The following is a 24791-nucleotide window of genomic DNA, read 5'->3' on the forward strand; positions in this document are numbered from 1 at the left end:
TGTGGTCTGTCAGCAGCCTACGGAGCTGGCAACGGAATCGGACAGTGATGAGGCTGAGGTGCAGACTCCAGAGTCTCCAGAGTCTGATATTAGTGAGGAAGAGGAACTGGAGGAGACTGTTCCTAATGCTCGCATGAGAAGAGCTGCCAAAAGGCAAGAGCAGCTCAAGCAGAGAGGACAACTCGGGAGTAGGGCCAAGAGATGATTGGCCCCTCCCATAAGGCTTAAAACAAGACCAGCATCGGTGTTTCAGTTGGCCAGAAAACAACGTTGTAGCTGAGTTCTTTGCTCCATTCTCTGCTCTGACTTCTGGACATTTATCTGGAAGGGCCTTTGGCAGTTTGCCTAATTGGACTCAGGTCTGTGATTACCAAAGAATGTTTGTTTGGGAGGCCCTTGTTTTACTTTGAGTTGTATGGAGTAATTCCCAGCTGTTCAAATAAAGTTTATTTTATCACGAACTGAGTTTGTTGCTACCTACTTGGGTCTGGGTCACAACAGAGTCGGGAACAACTAGCACGTATGTGCGAGGGGAACCTTTACCTGTACCTTTATAATCTTTTAGATCTTGTATATAAATTTTGCAGAAATGGTCTTTCACCACCCATCATTATTTTCACAACTACGTAATCTTGCTTGCTTTCTGTCATGATTTGATTGTATCCTTGGGTTAATAGTGCAGGCAACTAAAGGTGATCTTGTTGTAAGCTACAAAAGGAGTGGTACAGCTACTCCAGCATTTTTTCAAATCATTTCCATGCAGAGATGTTAGAGTTAGAAGAGATTGAACAGCTGTTTGTCTGAAACGTTACAGGATTTCCTGCTTGAGCAGAGGGTTGGATTAGAAGATCTCCGAAGAACCTGTTACTCTGTTATTCTCGGAGGGAGGGAGGGAGGGAGGAAGGAAGGAAGAAAGAAGAGGGAGGGAGGGAGGGGGGGGAGGGAGGAAGGAAGGAAGGAAGGAAGGAAGGAAGGAAGGAAGGAAGGAAGGAAGGAAGGAAGGAAGGAAGGAAGGAAGGAAGGAAGGAGCATGACTATGAAGACACTGACAAGGTTGTCTGTGCAATCCAGCTGAAAAACTCCAGCTCATGTAGCAGTAGACAAGATAAGACCAGAGTCCCAGCAAATTGGAAACTTTCCTGTTGCCAAAGCCTTGGAGCTCCAACTTCACAAACTGCTACATGGAAGTTCTGCACTGTGAGCTGTGTCACTGCCAAGATGGAAGAACAATATTGCTGGAACACTCACATGCAAGGCTGATATCAGATTGGCAGAAAGACCATTGACGGAGGGGCCCTTAAAAGGAAGGGAGAACCTGGCACCATCTTTTGAGTCTTTCTGGTTGCGAACCTAGTAATGCCACTGCAGCCAGCTCTCCATATTAATATTTATATCTCAGCATTAAAATAGCTTCCTATTAAAAGAACAAGAACAAATTTGTGCCAATCTCCCTATTTCATTATTCAATCCCTTTTATTCAAATAATGCAGGACAAAGCAGGCTGTATATAAACCAAACATTTTCTCTGTTCCAGATGCATCCCTTGTAGACAAAGGGACTGCTTGAAATTCAACAGACAGCTTGTAAACATGTACAAAGGCAATAATCTATAGTAGAAGGTGAGAGAAAGGATTCTGGGAGGTAAACAACAATTCCTTCCCTATCAGCATGAGAATTGTTGTTTTCTTGACAGCTTCATTCATTTTGGATCAAAAACTTGAGCCTGAAGGCATATTTCCCCAAAACAGAACAAGCAAACATTAAGCATAAATTGGTGTGTACTTTGCTTCATTATAGTCAAACAAGCAATCCAAAGTTAACTTGGGTTAAACTTGGAAATTATCTAAATTTTACTTTCAACCTTTTAAAACAAAGCAAGAACTGAGGATAATTTTTCCCTTCAAAAACTATAATATGTCCCATGTTCCTTTGTTGTTTTGAATCTTGATGCAAATATTTTTTTGTGCCTGCTCCTCTTTCTCATACTTGAAAGCCAAGTGTGTTTGGGGTTTTAAGAACTGATTTTGGGAAGGTAAAGGCAGAATAAAGATAGGGTTTTGAGAAACGGGAAGGAAGGAAGGAAGGAAGGAAGGAAGGAAGGAAGGAAGGAAAGAAAGAAAGAAAGAAAGAAAGAAAGAAAGAAAGAAAGAAAGAAAGAAAGAAAGAAAGAAAGAAAGAAAGAAAGAAAGAAAGAAAGAAAGAAGAGGGAGGCTTCTAAGTTTCGGAATCCTGAAAACTTGTGCATGCTCTTAGCTATGGGAGACATAGGAAGTATGGTTAAAAAACAGAACATGTTAGATTATTACTAAGATACAAAAATGTTTCAACCCTAATCGATTTTCAAGATGGTAATTATTTTCATATCCAATTTACTTACCTGGTTCTGGCATGGTCCAAGCCTCACATTTGAAAAGTTCGCTGGGTTCAGACGATTTCCCTACACCAGTAATATTTGCAGCAGAAATTTTGAATTCATAGTATGCATTTGCTTGCAAATCCTCTACCTTTGCAAAAAAAAAATGAGTGTTACAAAAAAATCCAAAATTAAATGTAGGTAATAACCATATGACCTCGTAATAAGAGCAAACCAATTAAGAACTGTTTATTTCAGGGCTCTCCAACCTTGGCAACTTTAAGGCTTGTGGACTTCAACTCCCAGAATTCCTCAGCCAGCAAAGCTTTGCTGATATGAAAGCTTTGCTGACTGAGGAATTCTGGTAGTTGAAGTCCACAAGCCTTAAAGTTGCCAAGGTTGGAGACCCCTGGTTTATTTCACTTGGACTTAACTCCTGCAAAACTGAATAAACAAGATTTTTTTAAAAAAGAAAGAAAATAAAAATGATTACAAATATGGTCAAAACCTAAAAGGGAAGATTGATTGCAACTCAAAAGTAATAATAGAAAAGCGACCTATGATACAGTGGCCCCCAACCTTTTGGCTCCAGGGGCCAGTTCCATGGAGAGAGGCTTTTCTCTTCAGAGGGGGCCTGGTTTCATGTGCTGCCTGAATCCCATGGATGGAACTACATTTGTTTGCTTGGTCCAGTTTCTGGCATGCCACGGACTGGTGCCAATCCATGGACTGGAAGTTGGGGAGCCCTGCCTTAATGGATCAGATAGCTTTTGGCATCATGAGCATTTGTAGATGATAACCTAAAATTGCTTTATATTACACTGAGATGACCCAAGCTTCCAATGAGAGGTTGCTAATTTGGAAGGTTGATACACGAGAGACAATTTTGATAATCTGGGTCATCAAAAATGTATAATTATCATTTAGTTTCAAATCAGGCAGGAATTAAATTGCATTATGTTAACTTCCTATAGGGTTTTTTTCTTTCTTGCATTTTCCCACAAGCAAAGTGTCCACTTTGTTCAGATCAAACCAGTATCGATTCATTAGTTGCAACAGGAACTGATACCATTAAATAAAAGAGCAGGAAGAGAAGAGAAGAGAAGAGAAGAGAAGAGAAGAGAAGAGAAGAGAAGAGAAGAGAAGAGAAGAGAAGAGAAGAGAAGAGAAGAGAATCAGACAAATCAATAAGCAAAGAAATAAAATTGAACATTTCATTTTTTTTCTTATATGTGTGTGTATTTGTATGCACATAAATAGCCATTATTGTAATAATATTATTTCTATGTGTATGATATGCTCCTTAATATAGTTTATATTGGATTTGTACGTTAGATAAAGAAAAATAATATTGTTATATATGTTTTTAAAAACTATAGTATGAAAGATACACCTAAATAAGATACTGCTTAGTCTTTATTGTGGAATCTGATCTGAATCGGTTCATCACAGTTGAAATGAAATTGGCAAAATCAAGCAATATTGGCTGCAAGTGTTTAGAGTATGCAACAATACAGACCTTATAAATCCTCTCTTTAACAAGGGAAGAGTTGACTTCATGCCAGTTGTGGTGTTTTGCTTCCCGTTTATCTATGTAATAGCCCAGAATATTTGATCCACCACTGTATCTTGGAAGCTTCCAGCCAATGGTCATGGATTGGCCATCACAGTTGAGAAGGGTGATACCATAAGGATAGGACGGACAAGCTATAAAAGTCAAGCAAACTTCTGAATAGTTCACATATAAAACAATAACGTCATACTGTTTTCTTTTATTCTTTGATTAATTTATGATGAATTTTTGGATTGACTTGTCAAAGAAAATCTTGCATTTACAATGCATGTTTTCTAAGAGGTAAGACCCTTGATAATCAATGGGGATTGTCCATAATAAATATATACAGAATGGCATTTTTAAATCTAAGTATATAGCAATAGTACTTAGACTTATATACCGCTTCATAGTGCTTTTACAGCCTTTTCTAAGCGGTTTATAGAGTCAGCATCTTGCCCCCAACAATCTGGGTCCTCATTTTACCCACCTCGGAAGGATGGAAGATTGAGTCAACTTTGAGCCGGTAAGATTTGAACTGCTGAACTGCAGCTAGCAGTCTGCTGAAGTAGCCTGCAGTACTGCACTCTAACCACTGCGCCACCTTAACCTTAGAAGTTAAATAACCAAAATATTACTTCTGCCTTTCTCCAAACAACATTTTCTTCCTTCTGTGTCTATGACTTTGTTTGCCAAAATAATTCACCCTGAAGTCTTAGATACCAAAATAAGGCTGTTTCCTCCAACTTCAATTTACGTATTATTCTTTGATATTTGTCTCCTTTTATAAGCCAAGCCTTTTCCCTGTAGCAGGTACACACATTTTCATGTAACAATGACTCATCACGTGGAAGCTTACAATTATGTGAAAAATCCCCGTGCTAGCAAGGCATGGAGGCATCAAGATGGGGAAAAGTTGACATTTTGAGAGTAGGGGTAGTCCTCAGTTTACAAGCACTATTGGGCCCAAAATTTCTGTTGCTAAGCAAGGCAGTTGCTAAATGAGTTTTCTGTCACAGTTATTTGGTTATTTATTTACTATTATTTACTGAGTCATATTGTTGTTAAGCAAATCTGGTTTCCCACATAAACTTTGCTTGTCAGAAACCGACTGGGAAGATCACAAAAGGTGATTCCCATGACCTTGGGACTCTGCAACCATCATAAATACATCCCAATTGCCAACCGCCCGAAATTTTGATCATGTGATCATGAAGATGCTGTGATGGTTGTAAGTGTGAAAAATGGGCATAAGTCACCATTTTCAGTGCCGCTGTAACTTCAAACAGTCACTAAATGAATGGCTGTAAGTCTACTACCCATAATGTCTGCTGCTACTGGCTGAGGTTACTATGGTTATTATTATGGAGAAACAGCTTCTGATGGATCAGACTACCCCTTAATCTTTCAAAGTGTATGCTTGACCAAGTCCCACTTACTGAGGGCTGCCTGTACTGTGATGGGGTCCGATTCCTGCGAATTTTCACTCATCCCCACTGCGTTTGCTGCTTTCACACGGAAGATGTATTTCTCTCCTGTTGTCAGGCCATGCATGGTGAACCTGAAGAAACAGGGAGGTGAGCTGCTATTGCTGCATGATTTTAAAGGCATCTGCTTGGACTGTTACAAAATGAAAAGGCTTCCCCTATCCATGCAACAAACAATTTATCTGTGCAAAACAGCTGCAAGATGGAAAACTATGAATCTAGAAACTTGCCTGCGCTGCTTTTAAGACAGGAGGCCTGAACAGGTTGTCCATTCTGATATGCTCAATGGGATTTTTACAGACGGCTGATCAGGTTCCTGCTTATACACACAACGGACAGTTCAGAGAAACTGTACTTGGTGTTTTTCAGAGAAGATTGCTTTATTTCTGTCTTTGGGACAGAAGACAGATCCACACTTTCTGCTTTGTCCGTTGTGTTGTGGGTATGGGCACCACACAACAGGCCACCACTTTGTGGGGACATTCTGCCATTCCTACACCATTGCAAATGCCTTTGTTTTCCAGCTTTAATTCAATATCATTCACTGTTTTCCCACCTGAGCTGTCTTAAACCCTTTAAGATCAGGGGTGTCCAAGTCATAGTCCACGGGCCAGATGCATCATGCATTGGCCACGCCCAATCCCAGTTTAGCAAAGGGGAAAAAAGCCATGATACATCACATGATGACAACGTGACACTGCAAATTTGATACACCTGATATAGATGATCCCCAATACGTCATTCCATTCCAGTAAGAGGCCCAACTCTGATTGGCTGCAAAGCTGGCAACTCCCTCCCATCAGCAGCCAGTCACTTTCCTAAGCAGCCCTCCTGCTATGTTCTCTGCTGTTTTATTTGTTTATTTATTAATTCATAATCTTGTGGTTTCTCCGATGATGGCCCATTAAATCATTGGATTATCCTCATCCTAGAACAGAGATGTCCAACCTTGGCAACTCTAAGAATTGTGAAGCTTCTTGGATGAGAAGTGAAACATTTAAAAAAAAACAAACCAAGAAAGTCCAGTTGCCTCCTGAAAAAGCACCTTTGGGACAACCGCGACCTGGATGACTGGGAATGTCTATGGACTTTTAGCCATACACTTTGGGATGAACACCCTTTGAATGGTGTGGGAGTAGGAATGGATTTCCCGAGAAAAAATTGCAGACTATAGGAACCAGGAGCATTACTCAGGTGACCCTGAGGGCACAGATAAACCCGCAAGTGCTTCAACAACCCTCTAAAAGGATGCAATGACCAGCTGTCTGAAAGGAATATAAATCCTTCCATTCCCCACCATCCTGTCAGAGCTGAAGAAGCTTCTTGGATGAGAAGTGAAACATCTTCAAAGAAAAAGCAAGAAAGTCCAAATGCTTCCTGAAAAAGCACCTTTGGCACAACCACGACCTGGATGACTGAGAATCTCCAGAGACTTCTAAGTACAGTGAACGTCAACTCCCAGAATTCCCCACCAGCCATGCTTGTAGAAAGAATTAATCAATATATATATATGCCCAAGTTGAAGAGCAGGCAATTCTTTAAACACATTATATTGTTTTTACCTGTTATACTTGATTGGCTTATGGTTACAGGGTTCCCAATGGTTTGATCCTACCACAGAATAATCAATGTAATAGCCGATCAGATCTTCTTCATGTTTTGGCTTGTCCCAGTTCACAATAACAGAGGTTTTTGTGTTTCTTGTCGCAACAACACATCCAGGGGATGATGGTGCCACTGCAGCACAAAGAAAGGAACTTACTCTCTTCATAACAATTAACACATTGGTATATGTTTGTAAGCCACCCAGAATCACTCTAGACCAGATAGGTAGTGTATAAGTCAAATAAATGAAATAAATAAGTAATACAATAATATAAGCATTTTTTCTCTAGTCTGCATGTGATTATCCTAGCAAATATTAGAAGATGCCATCATGCGGCAAATTCAAAATAATAATTGATTGTTGGTTGTACTTTCAGCCAGATGTTTAGACTGGATCTGGCATTTTTGTCCACCTATCAGGACCTTCCCATTACTAGATTCCTGAATTGGTCTAAACATTTCTAAAGTGGGGGGATATGTAATTTTCAAAAAACGATCTTGGTTTCCGATCTATCAGTTGGTCTAGGGATTTCCAAGTTGAAAATAAGTCCAGTATCCCTCTAAGATATACGTTATGTAAATGTGACCTTTGGAAAAATTCACAAGACTGACCTTGGGGAGAAAAACTCATTAAAATTCCTCCTCCCTCATTCACTGGGATTTGCCTCTGTTTGTACACAAGAAAGATCAGGGAGAAGATGGAGCTTCTCCATGACAACTAATACCCATTTCAGTGGCAACTGGACCAGTCCTTTGGGTTTCAAAAAGTGCTGATGTCTGAGACACATCTGGACACATCTCCTTCCTTGAAATTCTCAAACCCACTGCCTCCCACAAAGAAAGAATGTACAAATCAAAGTCCCTGCAAAACACCATTGTATAGCACAAGTCAAAGCAAGTCAAATGTGTATGTTTTGGGAAGCAATAGTTCCTAGGAAATACTAGGGCCATGATTTTTACTGAGCTTTGACAAGATCTCAAAGTTCTAGGTCAATTTTATGTTGCAAAACACAAGGCTGTTCATTACTAAATTAATTCTCAAGGAGCCTTTTTTTTTTCGGCATTGTTTCTGGTTCTATATGAGAACTAGGCATCAGAATGACATACAGTATACCCCTACTCTCTTTTTTGTGGTTTCTGGAATCCCACTTGATAGCTATAGCTGAAAATCAGGCAGTTTAGAGCCATTTTGAATGAGAAACATATAAAGTGTGCATTTTAAGTAGCTAAGTTAAGAATTTTAAAAAAAATAAGAAAAACTCCAAATTTTTTCAACCTAAAGAGAAGCTGGAAAATTAGGTCTTGTGCACTTGCCCAGCTGTGTTCTTTCTCCCTTCAAAAACAATCAAGCTATCAAAGAAAGAGAGGATTCAGAATATTTTAAGATATGGGATCAATTTTACCATTGGTTAGAAAAAAACATATAGATAAGCAATTGATAGTTATATAAGAAAATGGTATAATTAGAATATTGTATTTGTGAAAAAATTGTAATAGATTAAATTGAAATGAAGAAAGAAGAAACAACAAGAAGATGGAGCCATGAAGAAAACACCGAGATGTTGCACGGAAGGAATGACTGATGTATTAAATGTTTGTTTGTTTATAAAATAAAAAATATATAAAAAAAACAATCAAGCTGTCTGGCCTTGGACACCAAGAGTTTTCTATCTATCACATGATTTAAGTATATTTGCATTTATTTGACAGATTTATACACTGCCTTCCTTCCAAGATTTCAAATAACGAGGGCTGGCTCTAAGCTAAGGATGAGTAGCCACCAGCCTAGAGGTACCAAATTATAAGGGGCTACCAAAAATGGTGAAGACTTCCAAAAATCACACTTGAAAAAAAACTAAAAAAAAAAAAAACAAGTAGTAGTAGACCCCATGAGCCAACGTGCCTGCTTGAAGGTTAAATACAATTTCACAGAATTGTTACGTCAAAAATGGGTGTAGATGTAATTTTAATAACCATTTGTCTGAAATGGTAAATGGTTTCCTGCTTCACCCAGGGGATTGGACTAGAAGACTTCTAGTCCCACACTCTTATTCTGTTACTTACTGTGCAATAGGGTGGAAATGTCTGAGAAAATAAAAATAAAACCATTTTCCAAACCTGAAAAATCATAAAACTCAAAAAGGAACGAGAAGGCACTTTTTTGAAACTCCTACCAAAATGGGACAATGAGTCAAATAGCAATAGCACTTAGACTTATATACTGCTTCACAGTGCTTTTACAGCCCTCTCTAAGCAGTTTACAGAGTCAGCCTATTGCCCCCAACAATCTGGATCCTCATTTTACCCACCTTGGAAGGATGGAAGGCTGAGTCAATCTTGAGCCTGGTGAGATTTGAACTGCCCAACTGCAGCGAGCAATCAGCTGAAGTAGCCTGCAGTACTGCACTCTAACCATTGCGCCACCTCGGCTCTCAAATCATAGGGGGTGGCCAGTTTAGGTCTTTGTCTAGGGTGCCAACATGTCTACAGCTAGCCTTGCAAATCACATTTTCCTTCAGTTTTCTCCTGCAATAATAATCCTGAAACTTAAGCAATGCTGAAGGTGGGCGACTGGCCCAAGGTCAGCCAGACTTCCATAACTGGAGAAAGATTTGTTCCTGAGTCACCCTAGCCCTAATCCAACATGGAACATTCCTCACCGATGGCCTCTTTTGCTTGAATAGGTGCTGTTATTTCAGAAGGATCACTAATCCCATGCTTGTTGGCTGACAAAACTCGGAAAACATAGGATTTCCCTTCTGCAAGATCAAATACCGCATAACGAGGGGATCGGACTGGCACTTCAGCATTGACCCTCTGCCAAGTCCCGCTGCCAACAACAGACTGTAAAGAAAAGAACAAGATCATTACCGCATGTACAGAGCTGCAAATGTCCTCCAAGTACTTGAATTAAAAGTATTTGAATTAATGAACAATAGTTACACAATCTTCTGTTTCTTAGATAATCTGTCGGATGTGACACAGGGGCGCATGGATTTGCTTGCTCTAGTTGGGGACTGTGTTTGACTTTAATCAGTTAAGACAATAAATTCCTCCCCTTTATACAAATGGATTGAAATAGATTTCATTCAAGCAGGGACTTTTATTTCTGACAGTTTTGATACCATTTAGAGCAATCTGAAAAATAAATATATTGTGAGTCTTGCTCAATTCTGGTCATTATATGATGTTTGTTAGCCTAGCTAGTCTAGATTAGTGATACTCAACCTTGGCCCCTTTAAGATGGGTGGATTTCAATTCCCAGCATTCCACAGCCAGCTTTCTGCAAGTTGAAGTCCACACATTTTAAAGTGGCCAGAGTTGACACAGCATTGTTCTAGAGCAGGAGTCCCCTTGGCCTGTTTGTAAGTGGCGGGTGAGCAAGTGTGCACACACATCTCCATTTGCACCAGAGGTGGGTTTCAGCAGGTTCTGACCTGTTTTGGAGAACCAGTAGCAGAAATTTTGAGTAGTTTGGAGAACCAGTAGTAAAAATTCTAACTAGCCCCGCCCCCATATATTCTCTGCCTCCCAAGTCCCAGCTGATCGGGAAGAAATGGGGGTTTTGTAGTAACCTTCCCCTGGATTGGGATGGGAATGGAGATTTTACAGTATCCTTCCCCTGCCACGCACAGCAAGCCACGCCCACCAAGCCACACCCCCAGAACCGATAGTAAAAAATTTTGAAACAACCCCTCTCTATCTCCCCCCCCCCCGCCTCCTGGTTGGGGATCACTGTTCTAGAGGATGTCATTAGTTCATTCGAGGCAAATCCTGAACATATTTTTCCAGAAATAACAGCTGTATGGAAAGTCTGTCTCAGATAGGTATATCAAAAGACTTCTTCTGAATCTGCACCCCTCTAACTGTATGGGGTTACACTAATTTATCTATTCAGGGATGGTAAGATCAGAGCAAGTATCAGTCTTTACTATCTGATTTAGGTAGCTCCACACATGCCCAGATTTTTTGTAGAAGGCTAGACTACTTCAGCCTCTACGCTGCTCCTTTCAGCCTGCCTATTCCCAAGTCTTAGCTACCCAATGTTCCCCACTACAAAAAAAGCACTTTCCCCCAATCCTCAATTTCAGTATAATTTAAACAGATGTAACTAAAGCAATTTTTGTCTGGGATCTCTTCAATCATCCCTATTTCAAAGAGATTAGACATTCATTTGACTGAAATAGTATAGGGTCTCCTGCTTGAGCAGGGGGTTGCACTAGAATAGGGGTCTCCCAACTTGACAACTTTATGGACTTCAGCTCCCAGAATTCCCCAGCCAACGTGGCTAGCTAAGAAATTCAGGGAGTTGAAGCCCACAAGTCTTAAAGTTGCCAAATTTGGACAGCCCTGGATTAGCAAACCTCCAATAACACTGTTATTCTGCTAATGTTCATATTTTTTACCTTTCTGCTACTGGGCACATTATTGGACAGATAAATTAACTTTATTGTCATTTTTTTTACTGTGGGCACACTGGCACATGTTAAAAATGAAATTTTGTTGCCCGCTCTCAAAAATGTTCAGATACATAACACACAAATAGTATACACACACACATACCTACCTACACCCACCCAAATAAATACCCATGTTTCCCCAAAAATAAGACTGGGTCTTATTTTCTTTTGGGCCCCAAAATAAGCACTAGGGCTTATTTTGGAGGGAGGATGTCTTATTTTTTTCCCATGTAAGAAGTGGATGCCCATTTCTTCTGCTTGCTTGCAGCGGGGCAGGAGGCCAGGTGACACAACAGTGGTATGGCCATGAGGTGAATTGGGAGGATGGAGCTTCCCCATGCACCATGCACCAGCTTACCTCAGGGCTCCCGCCGCCAGGCCATCCCTGCCCTGACACCTGCCTCACGGCCACAGCACCAACACACTGCTCTGTTATGGCCGCGAGCAAGCAGAAGTAGTGGGCCAGCAGCCACATGGGCTGCTGCTGCACATTAGACTGCCAGTGCTGCCACTGTGAGGCAGATGTCAGGGGGAGATGACCTGGCTGCGGTGGCCCTGAGATAAGCCGGTGCGGGGCACGTGGAGCAGCTCCACCATCACCCTGTCTCACCTCACCTCATGGCCATGGCAGAGCAAGCAACCAGATGGAATGGGCAGGCAGCCAGCTGTGCAGGCTCTTGTTGTTGTTAGTTGTGAAGTCATGTCCGACCCATCGCAACCCCATGGACAACGTTCCTCCGGGCCTTCCTGTCCTCTACCATCCTCTGGAGTACATTTAAGCTCACGCCTACTGCTTCAGTGACTCCATCCAGCCACCTCATTCTCTGTCGTCCCCTTCTTCTTTTGCCCTCAATCTTTCCCAGCATTGGGCTCTTCTTCAGTGAGTCCTTCCTTCTCATTAGGTGGCCAAAGTGTTTGAGTTTCATCTACAGGATCTGGCCTTCTAAAGAGCAATCGAGGTTGAGTGCAGGCTCTTAAGGAGGACTTATTTGAGGGGAAGGGCTTATATTAGGCACACATGTAAAAAACATGCTAGGTCTTATTTTTAGGATAGGTCTTATTTTTGGGGAAACAATGTGTGTGTGTGTGTGTGTGTGTGTGTGTGTGTGTAAATCACTGCCCATCCTAAATACAAATATGGGTAAAAGGAAGCTTGAGAGTTCACAAGGTTGATACTATGTGGAACAAAACTGTGACCGAATCTGGATGAAGAAGGATGTGGTCCTTAAATGCCATCCAGCCAAATGCCACTATAAAGCACAGTACCTTCTCGATGAAATATGATAGTGGGTCTCTGCCACGAGGAACAGGTGGGTCCCAACTGAGAACAACATACGTTCTGCTGGTTTCTGAAGCCTGCACGTTGGTGGGAGGTCCGGGGATTTTAACATCACCTAGAAGAGTAATAACACTCAATAACTGCTCAGCACCAGATTAATCTCCCAGGCTAACATTGATGCAAAAAAGTTGTCTTTCTAAAATATCTCATTAGAGCGCATTGCTCAGCTATTAAGGGCTCTACATCAGCTTTGTGATTTATCAAAGCTAATTTGTTTCCGGTTTGTGAAAACCAAGCAAGAAGAGTAGCAGCTATTTCTCACAGCTGGCTTTTAAAAAAAGAAAGAAATTGAAGGGGGGAGGAGGAAATATTGCAAAATCTCCTAAGATTTTGTTTTACTGATCATATTTGAATCGCTTTCATGTGCGGTACTAAATGCCCTGATAAAGTCTTCATGCTTTATGCAAATGGGAGACAGGTTGATCAAAGTGTGGAGCCCGAGTGTTTCTGCCTCTCTGAAAAATGAGCAAGGAAAAAAAAATTTGCATGAAGGATCACAACAATTAAATATAAAAACATACCAGAAAAAAAAAAAAAAAAAAAGACGGGGTGGTGGTGGTATAGAAACGTCTTCTAGTTTAGGAATGACAATGAGAATCGGGGTAATATATGGCACAGGAATGAATTCTCATTTTCCTGTAACAACTGTGGCTGTTCTTCATTTCTCATCAAAGATCAGCAGTTCAAAGAGGATGGGAGCTTTAAGATCCATCTGGAATGGTTCAGCTTGCCTGAGCTGGTTTAATAATATAATATAACATAATATAACAACAGAGTTGGAAGGGACCTTGGAGGCCTTCTAGTCCAACCCCCTGCCCAGGCAGGAAACCCTACACCATCTCAGTCAGATGGTTATCCTAGCCAGAGAATATCCCCAACACTTTTTTAATACTATCATTCCTGCCCTGACACCTGCCTCACGGCCACAGCACCAACACACTGCTCTGTTATGGCCGCGAGCAAGCAGAAGTAGTGGGCCAGCAGCCACATGGGCTGCTGCTGCACATTAGACTGCCAGTGCTGCCACTGTGAGGCAGATGTCAGGGGGAGATGACCTGGCTGCGGTGGCCCTGAGATAAGCCGGTGCGGGGCACGTGGAGCAGCTCCACCATCACCCTGTCTCACCTCACCTCATGGCCATGGCAGAGCAAGCAATCAGATGGAATGGGCAGGCAGCCAGCTGTGCAGGCTCTTGTTGTTGTTAGTTGTGAAGTCATGTCCGACCCATCGCAACCCCATGGACAACGTTCCTCCAGGCCTTCCTGTCCTCTACCATCCTCTGGAGTACATTTAAGCTCACGCCTACTGCTTCAGTGACTCCATCCAGAGACCTCATTCTCTGTCGTCCCCTTCTTCTTTTGCCCTCAATCTTTCCCAGCATTGGACTCTTCTTCAGTGAGTCCTTCCTTCTCATTAGGTGGCCAAAGTGTTTGAGTTTCATCTACAGGATCTGGCCTTCTAAAGAGCAGTCAAGGTTGAGTGCAGGCTCTTAAGGAGGACTTATTTGAGGGGAAGGGCTTATATTAGGCACACATGTAAAAAACATGCTAGGTCTTATTTTTAGGATAGGTCTTATTTTTGGGGAAACAGTGTGTGTGTGTGTGTGTGTGTGTGTAAATCACTGCCCATCCTAAATACAAATATGGGTAAAAGGAAGCTTGAGAGTTCACAAGGTTGATACTATGTGGAACAAAACTGTGACCGAATCTGGATGAAGAAGGATGTGGTCCTTAAATGCCATCCAGCCAAATGCTACTATAAAGCACAGTACCTTCTCGATGAAATATGATAGTGGGTCTCTGCCACGAGGAACAGGTGGGTCCCAACTGAGAACAACATACGTTCTGCTGGTTTCTGAAGCCTGCACGTTGGTGGGAGGTCCGGGGATTTTAACATCACCTAGAAGAGTAATAACACTCAATAACTGCTCAGCACCAGATTAATCTCCCAGGCTAACATTGATGCAAAAAAGTTGTCTTTCTAAAATATCTCATTAGAGCGCATTGCTCAGCTATTAAGGGCTCTACATCAGCTTTGTGATTTATCAAAGCTAATTTGTTTCCGGTTTGTGAAAACCAAGCAAGAAGAGTAGCAGCTATTTCTCACAGCTGGCTTTTAAAAAAAGAAAGAAATTGAAGGGGGGAGGAGGAAATATTGCAAAAATCTCCTAAGATTTTTGTTTTACTTTGATCATATTTGAATCGCTTTCATGTGCGGTACTAAATGCCCTGATAAAGTCTTCATGCTTTATGCAAATAGGAGACAGGTTGATCAAAGTGTGGAGCCCGAGTGTTTCTGCCTCTCTGAAAAATGAGCAAGGAAAAAAAAATTTGCATGAAGGATCACAGCAATTAAATATAAAATCATACCAGCAAAAAAAAAAAAAAAAGACGGGGTGGTGGTGGTATAGAAACGTCTTCTAGTTTAGGAATGACAATGAGAATCGGGGTAATATATGGCACAGGAATGAATTCTCATTTTCCTGTAACAACTGTGGCTGTTCTCCATTTCTCATCAAAGATCAGCAGTTCAAAGAGAGGATGGGAGCTTTAAGATCCATCTGGAATGGTTCAGCTTGCCTGAGCTGGTTTAATAATATAATATAACATAATATAACAACAGAGTTGGAAGGGACCTTGGAGGCCTTCTAGTCCAACCCCCTGCCCAGGCAGGAAACCCTACACCATCTCAGTCAGATGGTTATCCTAGCCAGAGAATATCCCCAACACTTTTTTAATACTATCATTCCTGGGGCCGCTCTTGTAAGCATGCATCTCCACACCTATTTGCCTTCAAAAGCTGAGCCCCATGGTATTTGGTAGACAAAATAGCTCACCACAAAAGGAGGTGGGGGAAAATATAAAACCTGTGACTTGATTTGCCTTAACTATTATCACCGACGAGCATTTTCTAGGCACCGAGAGAAATATCACTTTGCATTTTAGCACATTTTTGGATTGCAATTTAAATTTGGAAGAAAATCAGCCCCGTGCTGATTAACTAGACTTTTCTGGCTCTCTAAGTTCCATATTCAAAAGAGCAAAAGGTGTTTCTGCTTTGGAAGACAAATGTTAAAATATATTTACACTGTAGTCTTAAACTGCATCAGCCGGTATGATTTATTGTGCTTTAAACTCTAAAGCACTTCAACAAATTGCAGTTCTTAAGATTCTGGTGGAAAACCAGAAAAATTAAAGTAGCAATACCTGGATATCCTGATAATGCAAGAATGCTTACATGCACAAAATGAAAATGGAATTTCCTGATACTCAAAACAATAATCACTCAAAAATGTATTAACTTAGTTCTTCTTCTAACTAAATTCCTCATGTAGGCAACAAGAGAGATGCACATATTTAATTCCATATTAAATGCATAAAGAAAAGAGTCTAGCCAGAAAAAGAAATGTGAATGTCAGCCAGAAGACGAAAGTTTTAGTAATAGCCACTGAAGTACTGTGGGTATGTCTATTATCTTGCCTCTGTAGAAGTTACGTACCTTCAAAGTCGTCATAATGGAGGATAATGTCCTTGCCTCCCTCCATGTGAATAGCTGAAGGTGGGGGAAAAAAACATTGTTTATATTTAAGTTTCTGTACTAATAGAACGCCTTCTGAAAATTACATTGAATCACCTTCTTTGTAATTATTTGATTGCTTCTCAGCTATCATGGGTTTTTGTACCAGCAACATTAGGCAGTTAGTTGTTGATAGCTCTAGCATTTGAGGTTATTAATTCAGATGATGCTAAAGGTGAACTTAAAAGATCACCTTTTTATTCTGAACAAATTCATTGTCTGTCGCTCAGGACAAAAATGAGGCATGTGTCAGGCATAAGATAATTTCTCAGTGGAATCTTTTCCACGCATATTTACATATCAAAGAGCTGGACCACTGCAGGTAATCCTCAATTTATGGCCACAATTGAGCTCAGAAGTTCCACTGGTAGCTGTTAAGTGAATCGTGCTCCATTTTACCACCTTTTTTTGCCATGGTTGTTAAACAAATCATTGCAGTTGTTAAGTGAATCATGCGGTCATTGAGTGAATCTGCCTTAATGGCCCATTGACATTGCTTGTCGGAGGCCACCTGGGATGGTTACGCATGACCCTCAGGATATTGCAATTGTCATAAATACACGGAGGTTGCCAAATGCCTGAATTTTGATCTTATGACCATGGAGATGTTGCAATGGTCACTCACTTTTTTCAGTGCTGTTGTAACTTTGAACAGTCACTAAACAAATGGTTGTAAGTCGAGGACTACAGAGTGTGGGACAACTGTTGAAAGTTATTAGCCATAATAGTTCACAATAGGACCTCCACATATATCTCTCTCCCTCCCTCCCTCCCTCCCTCTTTCTCTCTCTCTCTCTGTATACATAAATACATACATACATGGAAACATGCGAAAAAGGCCTTCATCCTGCAATGGATACCCAATGGCTAAAATAAGGAGGAGGAGGAGGATCATACTGTTGTGGTCTGCCAGCAGCCTGCGGAGCTGGCAATGGAGTCAGACAGCGATGAGGCTGAGGTGAGTGAGGTGCGGACTCCAGAGCCTCCAGAGACTGATAGTGGTGAGGCAGAGGAACAGGAGGAGCCTGTTCCTAATGCACGTGTGAGAAGAGCTGCCAGAAGGCAAGAGCAGCTCAAGCAAAAAGGACAACTTGGGAGTAGGGCCAAGAGATGATTGGCCTCACATAAGTCTTAAACAGACCAGTAACGGCGTTTGGGCTTTGCCGGAAAACAACGTTGGTAGCTGCGTCTTCTGCTTCGTCTATGTCTTGCCTTTATTTTTGTGACTTCTGAACGTTTGCCAAGAAAGGCCTTTGGCACTTTGCCTAATTGGACCAAGGTTTGCGATAGGACTGAGGAATTTGTGTTGGGAGGAATTTGTTTTAATTTGAGTTGAAAGATGCTGGGAATGAAGTAATTCTCAGCTGTTTGAATAAAGTTTGTTTTTTCACGGACTGAGTTTCCTACTACCTACTTGGGCCTGGGTCACAACACATACATACATACATACATACATAGTCTGAAATCATAACACTTATTTTAAGTAGCCATAAGTGAGCTGCCTGCAAGCCTGATTTATGGCCAGCTCAAAAACAAAATTTAACCTGCCCCACTCATTTAGCAGCAAGATTCCTCTTTTATAAGTCTGCTTAGAATTTCCCCTGAAGAAATATGGCAATTCTTTTTTCTTACACTGTAACCTCTCCAGGTCCACGGGGTCAAGAGCTGCCACAGGATCACAGGATCTTGAAGGCCGACTGATCCCCGCCTGGTTGACGGCCCTCACTCGAAAAATGTAGGAACGCCCTTCCAACAAGCCAGTCACTGGATATTTGCAGATTTTTACAGGAGCATCATTGCATTGCACCCAGTTTTCAGTACCCACTTCACATCTGCAAATAAAAGAAAGTTGGAAAGGAAAACTTCATTTTCAAGGTTTTCGAACAATCCACTTGAGCCATGAGAATGATTTCTTTAAACTGGCTGACTGGTGAATCAGATGCCAAACATCGTTGCAATGAAGTAAGTATCAAATAATAGGCATTAAGATAAAATATTGCAACTTCACATGTATAGAGTGAAGAAAAAGGAAATTGTTGTGGATAGCTCATGAACATGGGCAACCACAATGATGTTAATTGGATTCCATACAGCAGGCACAACCAGGTAGTTGTGGTCCTGCTCCTTTTTATATGCACAACCCTGTCATTTTGAAGCCAGTGACTTTTGCTTTGGATAGCAATAGCAGTAGCAATAGCAGTTAGACTGATATACCATTTCATAGTGCTTTACAGCCCTCCTTAAAATGATGTACAGAATCAGCCTAGTGCCCCCAACAATCTGGGTCCTCATTTTACTGACCTCGAAAGGATGGAAGGCTTAGTCAATCTTGAGCCGGTCACGATCGAACTTCTGGCAGTGAGCAGAGTTAGCCAGCAACACTGCATTCTAACCAGTGAGCTACCAGGGCTCTTGTACATCTGATGCACCTCCTTCCAGCCCCGGAAATTTTCTTAGCAAGAGTTCAAAAGTGGTTTGTCCCTGCTTCCTTTTTAGGGCTGAGAAGAATGATCAGCCCAAGGTTACCCAACTGGCTTTGTGCCTAAGATGGAGCTAAAAGCAAGGTCTCCATAGTTCCAGACTGGTGCTTTAACCACCAGCTCAAACTAGCCCAGGCACTCTCATAAATAGCTTTTAAGCAGAATTGGATAACCAAATGGATGACTGGTGTCAAGATTTTAAAATAATTTACAAATTCTGTGACAATAATTTAGAGACTCTAATTATCAACTGCAAACCTTACTATTCGCCTCGTGAATTTTCCTCATTTCTTCTAATTGCTGTTTATGTCCCACCACAAGCCTGTGTAAACAAGGCATTACGAACTCTAGCTGACCAAATCATGGAGGCTGAAGCCAAACACCCTGATTCACTGGCCATTGTTTTGGGAGATCTAAACAAGGCAAACTTAAGGAAAGAGCTACCAAAATACTTTCAGCATGTCAATTGTCCCACCAGAGGCAAGAATACTCTAGACCATTGCTACACAACACTAAAAGATGCTTATCGGTCTTTACCACGTGCAGCTGTAGGACACTCTGATCATTGCATGATTCACCTTGTACCTGCTTACAGGCAAAGACTTAAAGCCACAAAACCAATAATTAAATCAGTGAAGACCTGGACGGATTAAAGCTACAGGCATGTTTTGACTGCACTGATTGGAATAATTTTAAAAATATCTCTGCAGACCTGGATGAACTCACAGATACTGTAACATCATATGTCAGCTTCTGTGAAGACCTATGTGTACCTACAAGGAACTTGCGAATATACAGTAACAACAAACCTTGGTTTACACCTAAACTTAAGCAGCTACGACATTCCAAAGAGGAAGCCTACAGAAAAGGTGATAAAATGCTATACAATCAGGCCAGAAATGCACTAACAAGGAGATCAGAGCAGCAAAAGAAGCTACTCTGAAAAGCTAAAGAATCAGTTTTCAGCAAATGAACCAGCAAACATGTGGAAAACTCTTAAAAATATCACCGCTATGGCAAACCTCCTTCCCAGGCTGAAGGTAATCAACAACTGGCAGATGACCTGAATGAGTTTTACTGCAGGTTTGAAAGGAAACTACAGCCACCTATCTCCACAACCCCCATCTCAGACACACCAACAACAGCCAAGCCTCCTACAACTGACCCCATTTCATTGGGTTCACAACCCCTAGTGATCACAGAAAAGGAAGTGCAGGACCTATTTCACAGACAAAAGCCAGGAAAAGCTCCAGGCCCAGACAAGATAACTCCTTCTTGCTTAAAAGTCTGTGCTGACCAATTGGCCCCTATCTTCACCCATATTTTCAATAAATCACTAGAGATGTGTTATGTTCCTTCTTGCTTCAAATGCTCTACCATCATCCCAGTGCCGAAGAAGCCCTCCATCAAGGAACTGAATGACTACAGATCAGTTGCTCTAACATCTGTAGTCATGAAAACCTTTGAAAGGCTAATGCTTTCCTACTTGAAAACCATCACGGATCCGCTGTTAGACCCCTTGCAATTTGCATACTGAGCAAACAGATCAACAGATGATGCTGTTAATATGGCTCTGCACTACATCCTACAACATCTTGAGTCTCCAAAGACCTATGCAAGGGTCCTTTTTGTAGACTTTAATTCAGCATTCAATAGCATCACTCCAGACATTCTTCTAACTAAGCTAAACCAGCTACAGGTACCGGAACAGACTTGTAAGTGGATCACAAGCTTCCTAACAAACAGGAAGCAGCAGGTGAAGCTAAGCAAGATCACATCAAATACCTGTACAATTAGCACAGGGCCCCCCCAAGGCTGTGTGCTCTCCCCACTTCTCTTCTCTCTGTATACCAATGACTGCATCTCCAATGATCCATCTGTTAAGCTACTGAAGTTCGCAGATGACACAACAGTGATTGGTCTCATTCGAGACAATGACGAATCCGCATATAGACGAGAGGTCGAACGACTAGCCTTGTGGTGCAACCAAAACAATCTGGAACTGAACACACTCAAAACCGTAGAAATGGTGGTAGACTTTAGGAGAAACCCTTCCATACTTCCACCTCTCACAATACTTGACAACACAGTATCAACAGTAGAAACCTTCAAATTTCTAGGTTCTATCATATCGCAAGATCTAAAATGGACAGCTAACATCAAAAACATCATTAAAAAAGGACAACAAAGAATGTTCTTTCTGTGCCAACTCAGTAAGCTCAAACTGCCCAAGGAGCTGCTGATTCAGTTCTACAGAGGAATTATTGAGTCTGTCATTTGCACCTCTATAACTGTCTGGTTCGGTTCTGCAACCCAACAAGAAAAACACAGACTTCAGAGGATAATTAGAACTGCAGAAAAAATAATTGCTACCAACCTGCCTTCCATTGAGGACCTGTATACTGCACGAATCAAGAAGAGGGCCGTGAAAATATTTACAGACTCCTCGCATCCAGGACATAAACTGTTTCAACTCCTACCCTCAAAACGACGCTATAGAGCACTGCACACCAGAACAACTAGACACAAGAACAGTTTTTCCCCGAAGGCCATCACTCTGCTAAACAAATAATTCCATCAACACTGTCAAACTATTTACTGAATCTGCACTACTATTAATCTTCTCATAGTTCCCATCACCGATCTCTTTCCATTTATGACTGTATGACTATAACTTGTTGCTGGCAATCCTTATGATTTATATTGATATATTGACCATCAATTGTGTTGTAAATGTTGTACTTTGATGAACGTATCTTTTCTTTTATCTACACTGAGAGCATATGCACCAAGACAAATTCCTTGTGTGTCAAATCACACTTGGCCAATAAAAATTCTATTCTATTCTATGACAGCTCCATCAAGGGCTGGTAGTGTTGAGATGCAAGGTAGAGGATTATGTGCCTTGAAATAATAATAGCAGGGCAGCAATGGCAAGACAGGGGTATATTCCCGTGTTCCACTTGCAAGTCCCCTTCAGGCATTTGGCAAAATGTTAAACTAAGTTGATCCTTGACCTGAACAGCAATTTGTTATATAAGTTGAACATGGCATATTTCCCAGGAAGTGAATGTGACTCAGGAATATTTGACAATTTGACCTATAGGACTATGTGGAATGGACAAAGCATGTGAAAAGCTCCTTACACATATCTTTAGCAGGTTCACTGAATACACATTCAAGAAGTTAAGTTAATGAAAATTGAACATCAGTCATTAGGGGTAAATAAGATCAGGAGAACCACTGTGGTCTAGTGGTTAAAATGCTGGCTTAGGAACCAGGAGACAGTGAGTCCCGCTTTAAGGATGGAAGCCAACTGGGGGATCTTGGGCCAGTCACTTTTTCTTAGCCCAACTGAGCCTCACAGGGTTGTTGTTGTTGTTGTGGGAAAAATAGGAGAAGGAAGGAGTACTAGGTATGTTAGCCTCCTTGAGTTATTTAAAAAAAAAATAATAAAGACAGGATAAAAATCAAATAAATAAAATAAAATAATCCCACTATCACCTAACAAAAAGGGAAATTAACATATTAACCCAGTGGTGGTCAACCTGGTCCCTACCGCCCACTAGTGGGCATTCCAGCTTTCATGGTGGGTGGTAGGGGTTTTGTCCAATACTGAAGCATTTTCCTTTTTTTTAATTTAATTGACTTTTTTAAAAAAATTCATAACATTATTTAAAAATATTTTCATTAGGTTTTCATAAAATTCCCCGTGACAATTTAAATTTCTGAAAATATACTATTTGTATCGCCCACGCATAAGTTCAGTTCACATTACGTAAGTGAAACTAAATGGTGCTATAGTGCGACCGCAAACAAAAGAGCCTCGTCCCAGAATAGCTCGCGCATCTCCCCCCACACCACCCAGCTGTAACAGACAAGCAGAGCTGGTAGCCGGCGCCCCCCCAACCCTATCCACGATCTGCGAGAGGCATGAGCAGACGACGATACACTTTATAAATCACCATTACCGTGGAACCGGTGGGCGGTTAGAAAATTTTACTGCTAACAGAGATATAAAAGTGGCCGGTTGGTATAAAAACGTTGACTACCCCTGTGTTAACCTAACAAGCAGGAAACCAAGAAGTAAGGAACTAAATGATTCACATGTGTATGTCATTCACTTTGTAATTGTGATCACCAGGTAGCAACTTGCAGAGAGGGATGTGTAATGCAGATCATGTCTAATTACTATTAATTATTAATAATAATTAATTATTAATGCAAAATTACAGTGACTATATTTTCTCAGAAAGAATAAAAGAAAGACCTGAAACAGGGATAAATCTGAAAGAGATGCATTAGATAAGAATTGTCATTGTGTAAACTTTGCTTTATGAAAGATAATTCAAGATCAAAACAAAAACTTTACAAATATGTATATATTCTAATAAAAATATCTAAAATCAAACAGTACATGTAAACTTATTTTAAAAAATACCATTCAGGTTCTATAGTTTTCACATGAATGTCAAGGATTGTACATTAAGTGGTCACATTTGCAAGGTAACATTTAAATGACCAAAATAAAATGACTCAAATGAGTTTTTAAAAAATAAATAAAGCTAGAAGGACAGCTTTCTGAAATAAAGGACTGACCTTTATAAAAATAAAAAAAAGATGTGTAGTCATTCTATCCCGAACAGGCATTTCAGGTCATCTCTGCTAAAAGATTCTTCAATGGAATAATATTTTTTTTAGTACTAATTTATCACATATTGAGCAATTAAAAGAGTGTGTGTGTGTGTGTGTGTGTGTGAATCAATTCAAAGAGACCCGGACTGAACTGAAGATTTGTAACTTGTTGAAAAACTACAAAAGGCCATAAATTCCATTGAAATAAAACTTGAACAATATTATATTAACTTGCCACAAAAAGCAAAACCTACATCGAATTCAAAAACTGTCTTTTGAGCACAGATAATTTATTTGAAACATAGAAGAATCAAATGCTATTCCTTCCACATATACCTGTCCACAAAATAGCCGATCACTGGTGCTTCATGGATTGTATTTGGTGGTTTCCAAGTAACAATAACATAATCTCTGTTGGCATCATGGCAGCTCACATCCATTGGTGCCCCTGGGGCCCCCATCACTAGGGCATCAGCATCTAAAACCCCAAGAAAAAACTCAGATAAAATCACCCTCATATAATTCAGCTATTATAAATATGACACCATAAATAACACTACTGGGCAACAGTGGGGTTTCCCTCACAATCAAGTGAATTCACTTTTTTCCCATTCTTGAGGTAGGAGAAAAGCACACCAGCATTAATTATTATAATAATTAATTAATTAATTATGTTGTCTTCATTAAGGGAGACTATTTGTAGCTCGGGGTTGAAATGAGGGGTCCTTGGTCCTCTCTGAGCTTGGTTGGTTGTTGGTGAGAGTGGTTTTGGAGGCTTTTCGGTTGGGCTGTTTAATGTTGGCTTGTTTGGTGGTTCCTTGATTGGGTATTGTTTACTTCTTGATTGTTGGTCTGATGTTCATCTTGGTGTTAGTCTATGCTCATGTTGATTGCTAGTGGGAAGGTCTTTTGGTCTTTTTTGTCTTGTTGATTATCTCTTTTGCATAGTACGTAGATGTTGTTTATATACATGTGTCCATTGATAGCCAATTTGTTCAAACAATCAACACCCAGATGAACCTAAGAACCTCCAAGACCGCTCTCACCAACACTGACAGGGCAAACCAGTAGATTTTAAATTAAGAGCAAACCCCATGCCTTACTAGCATGATGTTGTTACCTAGTTTGAGTAATGAAGTGTCTGCAAGAAAACAACCAAGCTCAGAGAGCACCAAAGACCTCTCACTGTCTTCGTTGCTGATCCCTATTCAGTTTTAATAATAAAGACACAGAATCAGTGGTAGGTTTCAAATATTTTTACTACCAGTTCTGTGGGTATGGCTTGGTGGGCGTGGCTTGGTGGG

The 24791-nt window shown here is 40.8% G+C and overlaps 1 protein-coding gene across 1 annotated transcript in view; it reads right to left on the reverse strand.

Moving 5' to 3' along the window:
• MYOM2 (myomesin 2) overlaps positions 1-24791 on the reverse strand; it is a 102639-nt gene that overhangs the window by 41700 nt on the left and 36148 nt on the right. The window contains exons 11-19 of the mRNA XM_058177426.1: positions 23824-23965; positions 18005-18204; positions 16295-16348; positions 14568-14695; positions 9658-9841; positions 6955-7129; positions 5345-5466; positions 3873-4060; positions 2378-2504 (exon numbers count right to left, since the gene is read on the reverse strand). Coding sequence (XP_058033409.1) covers positions 2378-2504; positions 3873-4060; positions 5345-5466; positions 6955-7129; positions 9658-9841; positions 14568-14695; positions 16295-16348; positions 18005-18204; positions 23824-23965 — 1320 coding nt within the window. The remainder of the gene's footprint in view (positions 1-2377; positions 2505-3872; positions 4061-5344; positions 5467-6954; positions 7130-9657; positions 9842-14567; positions 14696-16294; positions 16349-18004; positions 18205-23823; positions 23966-24791) is intronic.

The sequence above is a fragment of the Ahaetulla prasina genome, chromosome 1 (assembly GCF_028640845.1).
Source record: "Ahaetulla prasina isolate Xishuangbanna chromosome 1, ASM2864084v1, whole genome shotgun sequence".
Lineage (NCBI taxonomy): Eukaryota > Metazoa > Chordata > Lepidosauria > Squamata > Colubridae > Ahaetulla > Ahaetulla prasina.